This window comes from Glycine soja, chromosome 9 (genome assembly GCF_004193775.1).
Source record: "Glycine soja cultivar W05 chromosome 9, ASM419377v2, whole genome shotgun sequence".
NCBI classification, from domain to species: domain Eukaryota; kingdom Viridiplantae; phylum Streptophyta; class Magnoliopsida; order Fabales; family Fabaceae; genus Glycine; species Glycine soja.
In genome coordinates, this window is record NC_041010.1 from 40,194,633 (window position 1) to 40,213,554 (window position 18,922).

General features: G+C 31.9%; 2 protein-coding genes across 2 annotated transcripts; one reads left to right on the top strand and one right to left on the bottom strand.

The window, feature by feature from the left end:
• Window positions 1-5,552: 5,552 nt before the first annotated feature.
• On the top strand, window positions 5,553-8,164 carry LOC114425600 (methyltransferase-like protein 5). The gene is made up of 4 exons (XM_028392538.1): window positions 5,553-5,939; window positions 6,306-6,394; window positions 7,251-7,310; window positions 7,816-8,164. The coding sequence occupies exons 1-4, from the start codon at window positions 5,915-5,917 to the stop codon at window positions 7,948-7,950; spliced, it is 309 nt and encodes a 102-aa protein (XP_028248339.1). The 5' UTR covers window positions 5,553-5,914; the 3' UTR covers window positions 7,951-8,164.
• Window positions 8,165-8,862: 698 nt separating this feature from the next.
• LOC114368887 lies at window positions 8,863-15,596 on the bottom strand. The gene is made up of 6 exons (XM_028326168.1): window positions 15,425-15,596; window positions 12,389-14,166; window positions 12,093-12,188; window positions 11,568-11,807; window positions 10,182-10,899; window positions 8,863-9,786 (listed from the first exon to the last, which is right to left on the bottom strand). The coding sequence occupies exons 2-6, from the start codon at window positions 14,106-14,108 to the stop codon at window positions 9,153-9,155; spliced, it is 3,408 nt and encodes a 1,135-aa protein (XP_028181969.1). The 5' UTR covers window positions 14,109-14,166; window positions 15,425-15,596; the 3' UTR covers window positions 8,863-9,152.
• Window positions 15,597-18,922: the final 3,326 nt, after the last annotated feature.

An 18,922-nucleotide genomic window follows, 5' to 3' on the forward strand; every position in this document is an offset into this window, starting at 1 on the left:
TGCAAAACATGATGAACACAAACAAATTAAAGATTTTTCTCTCGTATTATAAAACAATAATTCTGTACGTTCGTAGTAGAATATACACAACTATAATTGACAAGGTAAACATAATTTGTTTTATTTATTAGTGAATCACGTGTACTTTATATAGCTATTTTAAAAAATAATTCTTAACTATATTATATATTTTTGCTTATAAAATAAACTATATTATAGTTTTATATGTTAATGTCACATTTTAATTATATACATGTATACTGTAAACGAGTAAGTATATACAATGATTTTTTTTAAATATACTATAATTTTTGCATTTTTGTGGGATTTCATTTGTTATATTTATATATACTTTTTTTATGGATATAGGATTTATTTTTTTAAAAAAATGCAGGATTCTAAAAAATAAAAAATAAATATAAGAATAATAAAGCGTAAAAGTAAAAATCAAGAAACCTTGTTTTAAGAAAAGAATTTAAATAAGTATATAATAGTGTAATAAACTAATTTACACACTAAATGAAATTAAAATTCTTAAAAAAAAGTTAAAGGCAACATTAAAATAAAAAGAATATATTACATAATACATGAAGTTGTCTTTGATTAAAAATAAATAGTTAAAATGGTTAAGTTGTATATAGTGGATAAATATGCATATGCAGTTGTGGAATTTCTAGGTGTGGCTTTAGTCCAGATGAAAATGAAAGAGACCGATGTTGGTTTCAGTGAATGTTGACTGATAAATATGGGGGTAGTGGTGGGGTGTGAAGCAGTTCTGTGTGTTTTTATTCATATGCATTTTGATTTTGATTTTTATTGTTCATTATTTAAGTTTATGCTCCTTCATCTAATTTTCTGTGACCTTGAAACCCTTACTTTTTTTTCTTCTTTTTTCTTTTTTTGGTAAGCTTGAACCCAGCTTTGGTTGTTAATTCAAGAAAACAGATCAGAACATGAGTGACCATTGACGTGTGTGTTTGTGCAAGAGAGAGAGGCAGAAAAACCACATGTTAGTAGATGCAATAAAAAGCAACGATTCACTAACCTTACCATTATTAGGAATAGGACCCCCTTCAAAATGAACTGCAGAATGTACGCAGTTATGATTCTCATCCTTCATATTAATTAGATTAATTAAATTTCTAAAGATAAATTTACCATTTAACAAATTAAATCAAAGGACCAATTTGGTGCAGAGAGTCTATGTATGTGACTACGTGGTGTGGCCTGATGATGAAGGACATATGAAGACTGAGGAGGTGCTGAGAGAAAGGTCTGGCTCTTTTCTTTTTTTTTTTTCTTGGGTAAATTAACTGCTGTCCTTTTATGCTAAATAAGTTGATAAATGATAATTAGTGTTTTTAGAGGATTGATTAAGAAAAACTAAAGCAAGAAAAAAAATATGTAAAATTATATTGTTGATGATTTTTTTATAATTTTTATAATAAATATTTTTTAAAATTTCTTAATGAATGTTCTAATAACTCTGATCATCAAAACTCAAATATTTAATAGAATTATGATATTTAAACACTTAAATTATGATATTCAAACATGCACCTGTCCAACATCTTTCATTTTTTTATTATCACTTATAATATTTATATTTTTTTATCTTTTTATTTTTCTCTCACTAGATGTAAATACCTCGGAAAAGAAACAAAAATGGTGAAATCAGTACAAATTCAGAAGCATGTGTCATACCACCAACTTGTATGAGAATTGCTAGCCCCCCTGTTTTTCTGAGAAGGTTAATTATGCAAATTTTGATGGGCATGGTTACCTGTTGGGGACTAATTAATTTGTCAACAAGTGAGATGTTTGGAGAACGTTGAAAAAGAAGACCTTGTAAAACTATTATCAAGAAATAAAACTTAAAAGTCCTTGGTAGAATCATACACACCTTATTAAATAGAACATCTTGGGGTTCTTCATATAATACAACCAGCTATATATAAACTACTTATACTACTGTGCTACTATATATGAACAAAGTAGTGCGACACAGTGGCCGCATTAGCCTCTTCATCGTCCCTGCTATTTTTCTTCGACTCCACGACAACAATTGGCATTCCCATACGTACGTCAACGGTCCTGGTTGCCTTTGGCGACGAGATAGCATCAAAATAATAGGTAACTAAACTAGGTTTGGTGGTCTTCTCAGTAGAGCATGGTTGGGATGTTCATATGGGAAAACTATAAATACACATATTCCAGCTTAATCTTTGCACTCTCACTGCAAGGGAAGCGTTTTTCTTCCGCACATAATTTAATTATGTAGCATATAATTCTCCGTCATATTTTTCAAACCACTTTTCTCTCGCTAGTGCCGTTGCTTTAATTTGGCTTAATGATTCTTGATTCTTTTTCCCCTTGTAACTCATTAGTATTGATTGGATTCATTTAAGTGGCCTTAAGTACAGGAAACTTGCCGATAATAAGCACCTGAGAGTTGAGTTTTTTCATTTTGTGGGGGATGTTTTGGGCTTTGGAAGTTACGTAAATGCTGACTGAAGGAAAAAAAAAAATACTATCAAGTACAGTAAAATGAAGAAATCCTAAAGTTTGACATTATTTTGAATTATTGGTGGAATGAAATGAAACTTAATTGATTGAGTCTATCATCCATCCCATTTCACGTATTACAATTACTTCTTTCTTTAGTTTATATGATTAAGAACGGTTTTTACATGTGTTATCCTTCTCATTCTCTTCCAACGATGAACTCAGGTTTTTAACTTTAAGAACCCACCTAATTAAGAACCAGAAATGCTCTTACTACTAATGTTAATTTATTTAAATTATGAATGGATTACAGAATTATCTTTGCACTGAGTGCAAGGTTAATCGTTACTCACCCACAACTTAATTTAATTACATAGCATCTAATTCTCTATATATCAAATTTTCCAAACCACTTTTCTCTATCTTCATGTTCTCGTGTCATTGCTTTTTGTCGTTTGATTCTTGGTTCTTCCATATTTAAATGGCCTTAAGTACATGAAACTATCCTATGATATAAGCATCTGCAAATTTGATATTAATTATATATTTGTCAACCTATTGAAATTCACTTCAGATATAATTTTTAGAATTATATATAAAAATATATATATTCAACAATCTTATCACGTGTAATTCATGATTAAAGTATGAGTACATTCTAATTAAATTATTCTTTTTATATGTAGGATGAGTGTTTTTTTAATTAACAATGTAAAACTTGTGATAGAAAACATTAAACATTTAATTGCTAAAAAACGGGGGGGGGGGGGGGGGGGGGGGGGAATTGTCTGTTCCAAGTTAGGTAAGTATTTTTCATGTTTTTAATTACTTTGGACCCATATTCTTCTTGAACTTGAACCAACTCAACTTGAATCTCACTCTTATATACATCATGACATAAAGTTGAATCTGACCTACAAGTTTATATATTTGAAGAAGTAATCTAATAAAAAAAATCCTAAAAGACTATAACACTTTAATATTTTTATAACCAAAATTAATTATTTACAATAATAATAATTTTTTGGTAAAAAGAAATAGAATAAAGGTTTTGTCTGGGTGAGTGAAAATAAGTCAAATTACAACATGTGTGATATTCATGTTTTTCCAGTTTAAGCTCAAGTACGTGAGTACAAAGTACATATATTGAGAGTAGTTAACCTTTTTAAATAAATTTCAGAATTTCCAGAGATTAGTTCTTGAATTTCTACATATACACATTGACATTGAGTTTGTGGAAAAAAAAACTTAAGTTTTATCCCATGTAATACATTCTTGAGAAGGATGGGTAGAATAAAAACAATCACCAAAAAGAGAGAATAAGCCCAATTAAGTTTATGCAGATTGATTGGGCTGGGCCTTCCCAATGGAGATGGTAGAAGCAGAAAACGAAAGGGATGATACAAAATTAAGGTAGAAACGATGGATGGAAGTTGCCGGAAAACATGAAGCTTAAGCAGTTGGAAGGTCTCCTCGGTGGTCTCCAACAGTTCCCTCAACCAAAGGTAGAAAGGGGAACTTTTACCTTGGTGTATTTTTTTTTTTTCCTTTTGAGGTCGATTTTAAAATGTCATAAGCAGTAACATGTTACAAGATCGATTTTAAAATGAAATAATCAGTAACAAGTGTTATGACTCATTACAGATGGTAACATTTAGTATTATTATTTTATTTTATTTTTTAAAATTTTTTTTATTTATAACTTTAAAGTCATATATTTTTTTATAATCTTACTCTTTAAAGTTGTAAGCTTTTTTTTTTTTTTTTTTTACTTTTAAAAGTTTTTTCTTTTAAGTTTTTTTTTAAATTGAAAACAAAACAAAAGAAAAAAAATAAATGAAAATTTTTGTAAAAAAGAAACTTATAACTTCAAAATACTAAGATTAAAAATAATATATATATATATATATATATATATATATATATATATATTTGAAGTAGTAAATAAATAAAAAATTAAATTGAAGTTGTAAAAATTTTATAACTTTAGTTAAAAAAAAAATAATAATAAATTATAATAGATGTTAAATTTTTTAACTCAGACCTTATAATACTATTTCATTTTTTATAATAATTTTAGAATCAATCCTAAATAAAAAAATTACACCCGTTTAATAAAATTGAACAGAAAGGTTTCACCTTTCTCTCACTCTGTTTCACAATTTCAACATTTTTTATTCTTCTGTCAATCGTTACTATAACATTGGACAATCATTTCTTCCTTGTTTCTGGGTTGTGGCATCATGCTGGTGGAGCTTGAACAGTACCCAACAGTTATCGCTTCTCGAATGCTTTTTACTGTGCTCCCTCTTTCCCTTAATTCACCATCTTCCCTTGTTTCACTCTTTTATTCATCAAATATATTAAAGTTGGATTCTTTTGCCTTATCCCATGTCCATCATGGGGTGCTTGTTAATGGGTATCTTTTTTAATATATATATATATATATATATATATATATATATATATATATATATATATATATATATATATATATATATATGCTTGTTTGTGGAAGTTGACCAACCTAGTATATGCAAAAAAAGGGTACTTGTTGGTCTCTTGTGGCAAATTGACCCCAGAAGTCACTTTTATAAATTTTTTCTAAAATTGGATTTGTTTTGAAAGTAATTGTCAAGGATTTATTTTTGAAGACTTTCCGTCATTATTATAAGCGAAACATCACATGGTAGAGACAACATGACATTTCGCCGGTGGGAATAGACATGACATTTCGTTATTGGGGTTGGTGAAACAGGCACCCATCACATCATGACAGCACTGCCTTTTGTTGGTGGTATTAGCAAAATAGGGGTGATAGTTTCGCAGGCACCCATTTATGTTCAGGAAAATCAATTCCCATTTATTATGCTAATATTTTAATTTTAGTATATATTTTTTCTTTCCTTTTTAAAATCCTTTTTAATTTTAGTATATATTTTTTCCTGTGGCCACTGCATGCACGCCACGTTAACCACAAAACTCTCATTCCTATTTCGTTAACATCACCGGCGAAACTCTCACTGCTGCCGTGACCTGATGGGTGCTTGTTTCGCCAATCCCAATGACGAAATGCCATGCCTGCCACATGATGTTTCACTTACAATAATGACTGAAAGCTTTGAAAAACAGACCCCCTTGGTAATTACTTTCAAAACATACCCAGTTCCGGAAAAAGTTTATAAAAGTGAACCCTGGGTCAATTTGCCCACAAGCTTAGTAATAAAATTCTGTCTTTATTTTTCAATCAACCAAGTTTAGAGTTTTTCTATTGATCAAGAGGTTTTGTACCTGGAACTATTTGTATTTGTAGTTGAATTTTATGGACTTCAAATTATTCTGATGAAGTAGATCTTGGCACTTTTATGTTTGTAATTATTATTGGGATTTTGGAGCAACACCAGTCTGAATGAAAGCTTGTTGCTTGGTGAAATGTACTGATCTCTATCTCCCCAACACAATTTTTTCACTCTCCAAGTTGCTTCAAATTATGTCTCCAGAGAAACTATAATTGAGAGTTTAATAGATTAAACTGTGTTTCTGAATTGAGTCTTTAATTCTTATACTAACAGGCATATTCTTTATTATGCATTATTTATGACTCATGGACATTGTATGCTATTTACAAGTATTCCATGTATGATGACTTGTTCTAGTAGTTGTTAAACAAAATGATCAAGTGAGCAAGTCATCGATTTAAGGGGAAAGCTGGCTGAAAATCAATTCTGACTCTAGATTTTATATGTTGCTGAAAATTTTTCTATAACAAACTCATATGGTTATCTTGGTATTGTCTCTAGGTCCAATTGTTGATACAGTTATAATGAATTCTCCATTTGGTTCTCGGAAAAAAGGTGCACATTTGGATTTTCTCTCTGTTGCTTTGAAGGTAAGCAATATCATCAAAACTTAATTATAAATATATGATTTATGGGAATTCTAATATTACCTTTTGTCAGGTTGCTTCTCAAACTGTTTATTCCTTGCATAAGACTTCAACAAGAGATCTAAGTCGTTTTTATTTTAAATTCTAAATTCTAATTATTAGATTGATTAATTGAGATTTGCAAGACTGATCAAATGGTTTTAGACTTGTTATCCCCTGCATCATACTTAGTTTTTTTTTTTCTTTTTTCACAGAAGGTATATCTGGCCACTAGTTACTAAGCTTCCCATTCCACAAGGATGCCATTAATGTTATTTCCTTGAACCTTTCTATTTGGATTTCCACTAGTGTGGCATCATTCTATTAACCTTGTTCTATTCTTCCTCCCAGTTATTCTTTTGCATCTAGCTTGCACTTCAAGTTTAGGCATAATATCGATTATATGTTGTTAGACTAAGACAAGTAGTGGTTCAGGTTGCTGGTTTAATATGAAATTTTAGCAATAAAGTAATTTTGGAAAATAACCATTCTTTTAATCATTTAAATTTTAGTGAGACGTGGTATAGCATGACCAGTTATTGTACTTTTGCACCCCTAGACTTCATATCTTTGGATGATTCAATGATTTAGTACTCCTTGAACTATCCTCGTTTTTCTCACACAAATTTTCCCCACAGTTGCAAGCTCAATTCTCCTACAAAATACAAACCACCACCAATGTCTGTCTCACTGATTGCTTGCTTGGTTCTTTTATGTTCATTGATGCATTAGCATGAATTCACATGTAATCTATAATTTTGTGTGGCTATTTTCTCCCCATTTGTGACAATACCATGTTTTCACTTTTATCTGATTGCAGCATGTGAAACGAATAGCATTAAGGGATTTCAATGCTAGCAGTGCTGAAGTTATATGTGAGGTGAGTGAAGTTTACCTCATACTTGATGTTTTTGAGTCTTATATTAAAAGTTAAATTTTTTCTGCATGCATCAACGTTATTTTTGCATGAAGAAAAGGTAAATCCTATTCCTATTTATTTCCTTGTAACGAACAGATAAGATTACTTTAACTATCAATGATAAGTTATTTTAACAGCTCCAGTTTACTCAAAATACTTCTGTAGGGTATCTCGTAAAACTCAATATTCTACACCTATGATAGTGAACCACTTTCCAGATTAATCGAATTAAGTGTTTGTATGTATGCTATTTCTAACAAAATGTGATGAGCCCATGAGTTTAAACTCAGGCCCTCCATCCCCACACCACGCAACTTTAATTCTTTCATAGGCTAGGTTTAAAAATTCTTCCATTCCATTTAACAATTCTACCTGTCCAGTTTTCTTATGGCAGTTATTTGTATAGTAACCATAGTGCAATTTACCTGACTCGTTGAAATCTAATTTTGAATTCTTGCTTTGGCAGCTTCGATTTGATGTACCGAAAATGTACAAATTTCATAAGAAGGAAGCAGAAATAGTTGATTTGATGCAGAAACGGATAGTGTGTATTGGAATAGACGATAAGATTGCAAGTAAAAAGAAAATTTTTGGTACCTAAAAGGAGTAGAAACCTTCTCTATGTAACAAGCTCTTGCGCTTTAAGTTGGGTGATGTCACTTCTGTAGTTGTGTGTATCTATAAATTTGAGCAAGTTACAGTGCTCTTTCTGCTTTTATACGTAGTACAGAGCATCTTCTTGAAGTTGGTTATAACAGTTTGTCTGATTATGAAACCTGGTGATGTTTTAATTATCAATGCACGAAGTTGCATAAGATCTTGCCATCATAACAAGACAAAAGTTATAAACTTTTTTACCTAGCTCCTCATATGGAGCATGGGAATTTCTTGACCATGAGAACCCTTCAGACAAAATATAATACTCCCTCCTTTTCATATTGATTATCGTTTTAGCATTCTTTTTTTCCCATATTGATTGGCGATTTCAGTTTTTAAGGAGATATTAAAACTTCTATTTCAATTTTACCTCTAATACTATTGTCTTGTAATACTTGATGTATTTATAAAAATTAAGAGAGTAACATTTTAATAAATTGGTAAAAAAAAACATTTTAATAAAACTAGCTCTCAATAAATACTATTGTCTTGGAGTAATTGTCTTTCTTAATTTGTTAAAAAAATCTTAAAGGTCAATCAGTATGAAATGGAGAATAGTGAAACTGTTCAGTTTAATTTATTGAGAAAAAAATATCAGCATTTTAAGTTATTTTGAGAAAAAAATGAGATTTATTTTTCAGAAGAAAAAAAAAACTCGACATGCTCTAGATTTTGTTGTGCACAATTTTCGTATGTACTTTATATGTGAAACAAGTAGAACATGGCACAAGATGGCATGCCAATTTGGACATGGCACGAGAACTATTTGACTTTTGACAGCAACAAATGCCTTCCATCAATTAATTAAACTATACCATGCAGTTTTAAATCAATCATTTACATGAGAAGCAACGAGTCAATAATTAATGAAACCAGTAATTCAAAACTTAATAAAACTTGTAATTCAAAAATGCATCCACTAATATTTTTCAGCATACAAACTGTAGAGAATTAACACAAAATTTAGTCCTCGTGTATCCTCAATGTAGATACAGATTAGGAAAAAGTGTCCCTGCCGATTGCACATTTGGTTATTATGAAGAATCAATTGCTGCTGTTTCCAACATTAGTCTCTTGGACTTTTGTAACATGCATATGGATTCCCCAGTTACCATTCATGCTTGCTTGATGTTACTTATCCTAAAGTTATGCTGGTACTGTTGTTTCTTTTTCAGATGTCTCCCCAAGCGTAAACCGAACAAAACGGCGCACTTTAATGTTCTCTCCGAGTGCAGCTACAGTTTGCTTCACCAAGTCTTTCACTAAAACACTGTCATCCTTAATAAAAGGCTGCTCTAGAAGAGCAAGCTCCCCAAGCCTCTTTGAGATCCTTCCCTCAACAATTTTTTCTCTGATGTTCTCTGGTTTCGAAAGCAGGTCCTCTCTCTGCATTTCAAGTTCCTTTTCTTTGTTCACAATAGTCTCTGGAATATCTTCAATGGATACAAACTGCACCTGTGGGCAGGCTACAACTTGCATTGCAAGATCATCAACCAACTCCTTGAATTTCTCACCTCTACCAACAAAGTCAGTTTCACAGTTCACTTCAATTAGAACGCCAATGCGTGAATCGTGAATGTATGAACCAATTCTGCCTTCGGCTGCTAGCCTGCTGGATTTTTTGTCAGCAGATGAGAGACCCTTTTTTCTGAGGTATTCTTGGGCCTTTTCCAGGTCCCCTCCAGTTTCAGCTAGAGCTTTCTTACAGTCCATCATCCCTGCTCCAGTTTCTTCCCTCAGTTGCTTAACCAATGAGGCTGAGACTGCAACTGTTATTTGCCTGCAGCAGAATGTGGAACACTTTAAGATTTGCAGAGACATTACGTGCATGCGTGGGTGAGTGCAATGATTATGTCAAGAATAATTCAAAGACAATACATGCATGCACACGTGTGTGACTGTGTGCAGGTAAGGTTGGTATAAATACATGCTAGAAAACATAATATTAAACCTATTGATACAGTTAGTAGTAATGAGTCAGTTCTTTGAATTATTGTATATAACTGAGTCGATGCATAATTAATGCCATCAGCAAGACAATGTCTCCTTTGGCATAATTATGGCAATTATAACTCCTGTTTCTGAATCTTAAATAATGCACATTCCAGTAACTAATAACCTAAATTTAACAATTTAATTACTCAATAATAAGAAAGAATTCATAGCACTCCTTACTTTGGCTCGGTCTCCTTGGCTTCTGCATCTGCAACAGCAGGTTCCTCTTTCACCAGTATAGGTGCTGGTTTTGCTGCAGTTTGTGCGGCTACTTCAGCAGCAAAATCCTGGCTTTTCTTCTCTAAACCTTCTCCAAGGTTGAACCGCACAAACCTCTTAACTTTAATATTTTCTCCAATAGTTGCAATAGTTTGCTTGACGAAGTCCTTTACTGCTACCTTATCATCCTTAATGTAGGACTGCTCAAGCAATGCCAGCTCCTCAAGTCTTTTTCTTATCCGCCCTTCAACAATCTTTGATCTTATCTGCTCTGGTTTTGACAAAAGATCTTCTTTCTGCATTTCTATCTCTTTTTCTTTGTTCACAATTTCCTCGGGAACATCTTCAGTAACAAGAAACTCTACTTGAGGGCATGCAGCCACTTGCATGGCTATATCATCGACAAGCTCTTTAAAAATTTCACCTCGTGAGACAAAATCTGTCTCACAGTTTACTTCTACCAAAACACCTATCCTGCTGTCATGGATGTAAGAACCGATCCTTCCTTCAGCAGTTACCCTGCTTGCTTTCTTGTCTGCACTTGATAAGCCTTTCTTCCTAAGGTACTCTTGTGCTTTAATAATGTCCCCACCGGTCTCTGATAGTGCATTTTTGCAGTCCATCATTCCAGCTCCTGTTTCTTCCCGAAGTTGCTTCACAAGTGCTGGTGATATAGTTGCTGCAATCCAAAAAAAAAAAAAATGGGGGCAGATATTTAACTATTAGAAATCTTATGTAAGAATGTAAAGAAAAATCAATAGGGTGGAAAACCAAAAAATATCAATGAACGTAAAGTGTTGTTGGTAACAATTGTCATAATTTAATTCCCCAAAGGCAATGCCATTGATCTACTTGGAATTGCAGCCCTGAATTGGTTAGTCCAGTGGCAATATAGCAAACTTGTTATATATATATAGAGGAGGGATCAAGTTACACCAAGAGTAACTCTAAGAAAGTTACTCTTCATCCTCACCATTCATTTTCTTGAAATCTAATGGTTGTAATGAATGATTAATCAATAACCATTAGATTTCAAGAAAATGAATGGTGAGGATGAAGAGTAAATTTCTTAGAATTACTCTTGGTGTAACTTGATCCCTCCTCATATATATATATATATATATATATATATATAGATTGAAAATGAGAAGTATACAGATTAGGTAATGAGCAGTTAAACTACATAAATACAGCAACTATGCGCCCTCTATTATGTGCTCCACTTCACCCTGACATTTAAATATAAAAACTATAATACACGTATAAATTCAAGTCTTGCTAGCATACTTCAGTTTGATGCAGAAAAATGTGAAATGAAATAATATGAAAATCAGATGAAATTTAAACCTTTACTCAAGCTTTCTCCTGAAGTAGCACCAGTTTGTCCATCAGAATTAGATAAACTGCTATTTTTATCAGATGCAATTGCAACCTCTTTGTCTTCAACTTGTGAGGTAAAAGAATTTTCATTCTCTGTAGCCGGAGTTTGTTTTTTTGCTTCTTCTTCAGGATCATCAATGGAGGTTTTTACTACTTCAGTGGCAGAACTTTCAGGAGAAGGAACCTGATCAGTTTCTTCTGTTGCATCTGTTGACAGAGGATTAACACTTTAAGAACACTCCTTTTATAACAGTAAATGGAAAAAGAAAGAAAGAAAGAAAAGAAGAAAAAACCCAGCCTGCAAGATAAGGCGATTATAAGGTCAATTATTTTAGTTAAATAAAACTAATTGATTGGGCTCACCGTGGAAATGAAAGGCATGCAATATCATGTAATATATGAACATCAATTTTGTGAAACTTGCTAGCAATTCTCATTCATCAGCCAAAATCAACCAGGAAAATAGGAATTGAAAAGAAATTGAAGCATAACCTGTAGTCAAGCTTCCCTCAGGAGACAACTCGTCACTTTGTCCACTCAAACTAGTATCGCTGTCAATGTTCTCAGTAATAGCTCCAACATCATCACCTGCTTGTGATGCAAAGGAAATATTATTTGATAAATTAGTTGGAAAGCTCTGGTGCATGCATCTAATTACACAAAATATTTTGATTTTAGACTTACAATCCATATTTCTATATGTAAATATAAATTAGAAAGAAAAATAGACTGGCAGTAGACTGACAGATTTGTATAGCAGAGAGAGTGGTAGATAGATTAAACAGAACCTGCACTTTCTTGGGGAGCTGGTGCACTCGATGTAATATCTGATTCTGTAATTGCATCATTTTTATCAGGGCTAGGTTCGACCACATCACTGTCTGTTAGTACTGCAGCTGCAAACTCTTCCATTGCATTAGGAGTTTGTGATTGTTTCTCATCTTCTGCAACAATTTGATCAACTCCAGTTTCTATTACATTTTCATTAGCTATTTCAACAGGTGCGTCAGTTTTCAAATCGATTGTTGTGACATCTGTCTGAGTAGCTTCCTCAATTATTGGATTTACAGTAGATAGATCCTCTTCAGGAATTAAACTTCCAAAAGCTACCTCTTCTTCCTTCTCAATGGCACTATCTATACCTGTCTTTGGGCTAGAAACATTGCTGACTAGGTTACTTTCATCATCCACAATAGCTGTTGACGAGCCATTAGTTGCACTGGTTCCCACATTTTCAGAAATATCATCTTCAGCAGAAGGAACATCATCTGTCAACTTGCTGCTTTCTGGTTCCCCCTGCACGTCAGGAACATCCAATACAGTTTCCCCTTGATTGACAGTTCCCTTAATTTCTTCCAAAGTACTAGCAGTGGATGGTTTTTGAACCTCAGTCTGAGTTTTCTCCCTATCATCCAAAAAAGAAGCAATATCCTTATTCTTACGAAAAGCCACCACAAAAGGGTTTGTTGCAACATGGACAACCCCTTGGTTAAATGTTGAGTCCAATCCTGCAGTATCTTCCTCCTTCTTCATAGTCAATGTTACTTGTCCTCTTGTGATACGCAAAACTCGTACATTAACTTCTTGACCGACCTCCAGCGTAGTGTTCCCCATAACATTATCAAATCCATCATCAGGTTCCTCAGATACAGGTAGAAATCCTTCCTCCCCTTCAGGAAGTGATATAAAAGCACCACTCCTAGCCAAATTCTTCACTGAACCAACCAGTTGCTGCCCAATGGCAAATTTTGTGCTTTTCGTCACATTATCTTTCTTTGGACTGGGTTTTGAATTGTTCCTCTTCCCAGGTCCAGCTTTCTCTGTCTTGGTGGGTGCATCTTTACGCTGCTTACCAGTGTCAACATTTTCACGCATAGAGAGAGAAATACGCTGAGTTTCCGTATTCACTTCAATCAGCTTCACCTTCACTTCTTGGCCTACAGAAACAACACTTGCAACATCCTTAACATAGCTATCACTCAACATTGAAATATGAACAAGCCCATCTGTGAAAGCACCAATATCAACGAAGGCACCAAATGGCTGGACAGATTTCACTTTCCCAGTAAAAGTTGCCCCAGGTAACAAATCCTCATTCTTTACAGGAGGCATCTCACTTTTCCTTGCAGGTCTTGAACGTCTGGCTTTAGCTGGATCAGGGTTGGCATCAGACTTAGTAAATGAATCTTCACTTACTCCAACTTCATTTGAAGGAAGTTCACCAGAATCTTCATCAGCAACAGGACCTGGTTCCTCCACTGCTACATCTGTTTCTGTGGCTGATATGGAGGTTCTAGACTTCTTATGAAAAGAGAGTATCCTTTTGTTTTGTGGAAATGCTCCACTGGCAACAAATGAAGGTAATAGAAATCTCCAAGATGATGATCCAGGTTTTACAGTGCTCCTTGACAAGTTCAATCTTGTTAAAGTGTTATTCTTCCTTGTTGAATAGGTGAATCCAGGAATAATTGAAACATTGCCAATAGAGCATGGTATTACAGGATTCATGTTGGCTTGAATTGTAAAACTTGAGTTATATATTTCAGGATTAGTTCATCTTTGCCACCTTGACAAAACATATGAAGGATATGAACATTAGTAAGAACTGAGGTAACAAGTTTTTTACCTATGTGACAACTATATCAGCATATGTTCACAAAAACATCAAGCATAATCACATCTTTTACAAATCACGAGTAAATTCTTGACTACATTGCAGTTTAAATGACTCCATAATAACTACCCCACATGAATTTTACGGCAAGAAAGACAATCAATGAATCAAGGCTACATGACAAATGCTAGGAGATTTGGTATATCAGGATTTCCATTTAGTGTAGTAGGGGAACTAACATCACAAATGCAGTTTTTGATGATAATATAAGAATCTGTGTGGTTTGAGAAAATGTTTGCTGTCTTCATTTCCTATTTTCAAAAAATCTGTATGCTAAACAGTGAAAACAACACCAAAATTTCACCATTTCCTATACAGATGTTGGAAAACATGAAACACAGTGAAAACAAGGTAACTTTATTTTAATTATTAATTTAAAAAAAATAGAAACAAAAAATGTTTTTTCAATCAAAGAGAGCCTGGTTTTTCTTAAAATTGTTTATCCACTCCTGCAATATGATTGGTTACTTTCATCTTACTGGTTTATTCATACATGATGTTTAGAAGAATTCAAAGCTCCAACTTAAACTATTTCACCTTGCTCAAAATCCTAAAAACATTGAGTTGTTGAATTTCAATATCTGGTTTTGGCAAATCCAACCACGTAACAAGTTCAGTTATCTCCTTTGCGTCATCAATGTTAATTTCAAAATAACAAAAACACGAATTATCAGCCTGTGAAAATTGGCATTTTCATCAGAATGTAACAGGCAGCATTAAACATGTTAGAATTACCACAAGTAAATACAATTTGAAAACCCCACCCCACAAATTGTTTAAGAGTCTAAAATGTAAATCAACCTTACAAATTGAACCAAAAAATAAAATTAAAATGAAAAAACAAGTCCTTTTAAGTTCATTTCATTGAAATACACACTACACATGCACATAATTGGCAAGGCCATTAAATCCCACGAGTCCTTTCGCAAAATTGACAAAATTAGCTTAGTGAATTAACCGTATTTTGTTTTAATTTCAAGCACAGTGCGGCGGAACTAGAATGCTCCGAGGAAACATAGCAACACTAAGAACTGAGTCCAAAGTTCAATTGAGCAACTTAAACATAGTACTATAAATTCCACACAATGATAAGAAGTAGCACAGAGAAAAAACAACAATGACCCATCATAGTTTGAAGCAGAATATGTACCTCGGAAGCTTCAAAAGGCCAAAAAAAAAAACAGAAATTTTGGGAAGAAAAGAAAAAAAAGAGAGTGAGTGTGAAAAATGAAGTCTTTGTGGTGAAACACGAAATGGATATGGATGATGATGAAGGAAGATAGATAGAGGGTGGAAGTGGAAGGAGGCAAATGAATGGCGAGGCTTTAAATCCTTATCTTGAGTTCACCCAACGTTGTTGTTTCTTGTCTTTGGTTCCAAATACACGCTCAAGCTGTTCGGCTTCGGCTTCGGCTTCAGCCGAATGGACCACGCTGATTACTGGGACTTGAAATTGGGCTTTGGAGCCCAAATCGACAAGCCCCTAGAAATTGGATCTACGGCCACTTCGGACTTGAAAATCTATATCCAGTTGTATTCACGTATTTTGTCAACCGAAAAGGAAAAAAAAAAAAAAAAGAATTCACGAATTTAAATTTTGTTTTGTGAATTTTTTTGTGCATATAAGAATATCTAATCATAATCATTAAATTAAAAATGACCGTTTAAAAAAAATGATCATGCGCCGATAATGTCATTCAATCACTATTCTCAATCCAGGCATGATTTGAGTTAGGATTCCTATTCAATTACCCTTACCCTACTAATAAAGGCATGATTTGAGTCAGGATTTTCTTTAACAACCCAATCCAATGTTTTAGTGTGTCTTTAGTTATAGTTTTTATGACTTTCAGAGCATGCAATCCGAAAAATATGTTTTTTAGATGAAATATTAAAAGGATCTAACTCAATTAATCCAGCTTATGAATGTTATAAACTTTTAGTATTGTATTTAACTTTTACAGATAAAAACATCTAGATAAATTGAGTTCAACCGAATATTTTATTAATTCAATCTCCAGATTGGTTTTTAAACATTACCTCGGAATGTTTGGTAATTTCAAAATTTTGATATTCGGTAACTATGGGACAGTTTTGTAGCCTTGAAAAAAAAAATGGGACAGTTTTGTAGATATTAAATTATTTTTTTTAAAGAACTCCTGAAAATTAATTCTTATGGGTCTTTACTAAATTTAAGGCGAAACTAGTTCTTATCAGCGAAACTTAACTTTTTTTTTTCTTGTAATTCTGAGTGAATTGAGTATTTGAAACGTAAGCTTCGTTTACTACAAGAAAGGAAAAAAATATATTTGATCCACGAAAGAGTTTTTTTTTTTTTTTTTTTTTTTTGAAAATCCATGAAAGAGTAATATTAAATTTTAAATTTGACTTTGATTGAAATAATAAAACTTGAACTCAACTTATTTAGCACATTTATAACTTTTTATTTTCATTTTACCAATTGTCTCCTTAAAATATTTGTTAAACTTATTAATTTATTATTGGTAAACATATTATATTAAAGTATAAACTAAAAATAAGAAGATAGTGAAAAACATTTGAATAAGTGATTTATATGATAAAATATAGAATTATAATTTTTAAATTAATAGTTTTACATAATACCAAGTAATTGCAATAAAATTACTTATAAAAACAGCAAAACAAATTATGATTCATACTAGTTTCTTATTTAAAATCTTAGTTCCTTGACATTATATATGTGCATATATAAAAAAACATGCATTATATATTCGCAGGTTTTAAACGTTAAGCATGCAACACTTGAGATTAATTTATTTATATAATGATGTCTAAATTTAATAGTAATCTTGTTAGTTTGTTTAATTTAGTAAATGAGTTTGATTAAATTAAATACTTTATAAGTTAAATAGTTAGTTCATCGATAATTTTCATTGGTACATAAAAAATACTTAATGTTCAAATTTTTTATTTATATTTCTTTTTTAAATAAGAAGAAAGAGACCGATAGGGAGATGCACACCAAAGAAGAAGAAGAAGATATCGATATAAATTTTAAATATGACCATATCATGTTAAATATTATACGAGATGTCATAATTTTCTATGATAGATATCCGGTTCTATATTTAATTATGAAATCAACATTCTAATAAGATCACGTTTTGTGTGTCTGTATTTAGGATTAGGAAGAGTTTATGTTTATCTATAGATGAACTACTTGTCCTCAATTATTATTTTTTATTAACTAAAGAATTAACAATAAAACGTACAACTTTTAATATATGAAGATTTTTAAAAATAATCTAAAGTTTAATTCTACTAATTCAATAAAATTTATATTTAATTCCTCACCAAATACCTATTGAAAACATTTACCAAGAAAACAAATCAGAAAGCTCAATTAATATATATTTATTTCTCGAAGAGCATAATACTAGTATGATATAGCAAAAAAAAAAAAAAGTAAAAATATCACTCGACACGTTACAAATTAAATAACTTATAATAATAGATACAATATTTAATTTGGCATATGATTGTATGTATTCACACCAGTTAGGCAAGTTCAAATGTGAAAAGAATATACAATAGCTAGAAAGAAACAATACATGATTACAGTGATGATGTGAACCGAACAGCTACAGCAGTAAAAGAAATATATTATGATATGATAAAGATAAAGATAAATTTACTTAAAAGGGGAACTATTAACTGAAAAGCAATGAAATTATATCTTTAACAGGATCATTAATCCAACTATAGGTTTGTAACTTTTCTGTGAAAGAAAATTAGCGCCCCAGCTGAATAGTCCCAAACTATGCACGGCTGCACACATATTCGAAACCTGGGGATAGAAACAAAGGTTATCAGACATACAATGTCCAAATACATTTTCAATTATAATGGGCTCATTTTTAACCAATTGATCCATTTAAAGCACAATTCGTATCCAATATCAATTTTATTGTTTTTAGTGGATTTATCTTAAGTGTGTGACTCTATATGTTTTCTTGGATTTTATTTTTTTTTTATGGGCAAAAGGGCCTATGTTTTCTTAGTAACAGGCTATAATATATAAGTTTTTTTTATCAATAAATATTAATTTATTAATTTTATTAAAAATATGAGTTAAAAAAATTCAAACCCATAACCTTAATCAGGTTACAGTATATAATTAAGTATAAAATGCTACTTTTTAAGATTGCGAATAATTAGCGGTTTCTAAAAATACATTGCTATTATCTAATATAGAGAATATCAATGATTTGACATAATCATTTTGTGATTATTATTTTGTATAGGTCGACCTTTTGTACAAATTATATCTATTTGGACAAAAAGTATAGACTATGTCATCCCCTTATATAGTTTAATTTACGCTTCTTGACACTTTTAGTAGTCTTTACTATATAAATATCTCAAATTTATATTTTTGAGTATGACCATGCATTTAACAATCTTACATTATCAAGTGAAACACAGATATCACTCGTGTAATATAGGAGGTATGAATCTCATATTTTCAAAATAATACATGTGAATGTTTGTCATAAGATTAAACATGTGTTAATCATGTGAATATTATACGGGATTATCACATGTTATTTATGTCACACAAATTATTGTGTGACTGTTACATTAAATAAAATGTTATCATAATTAC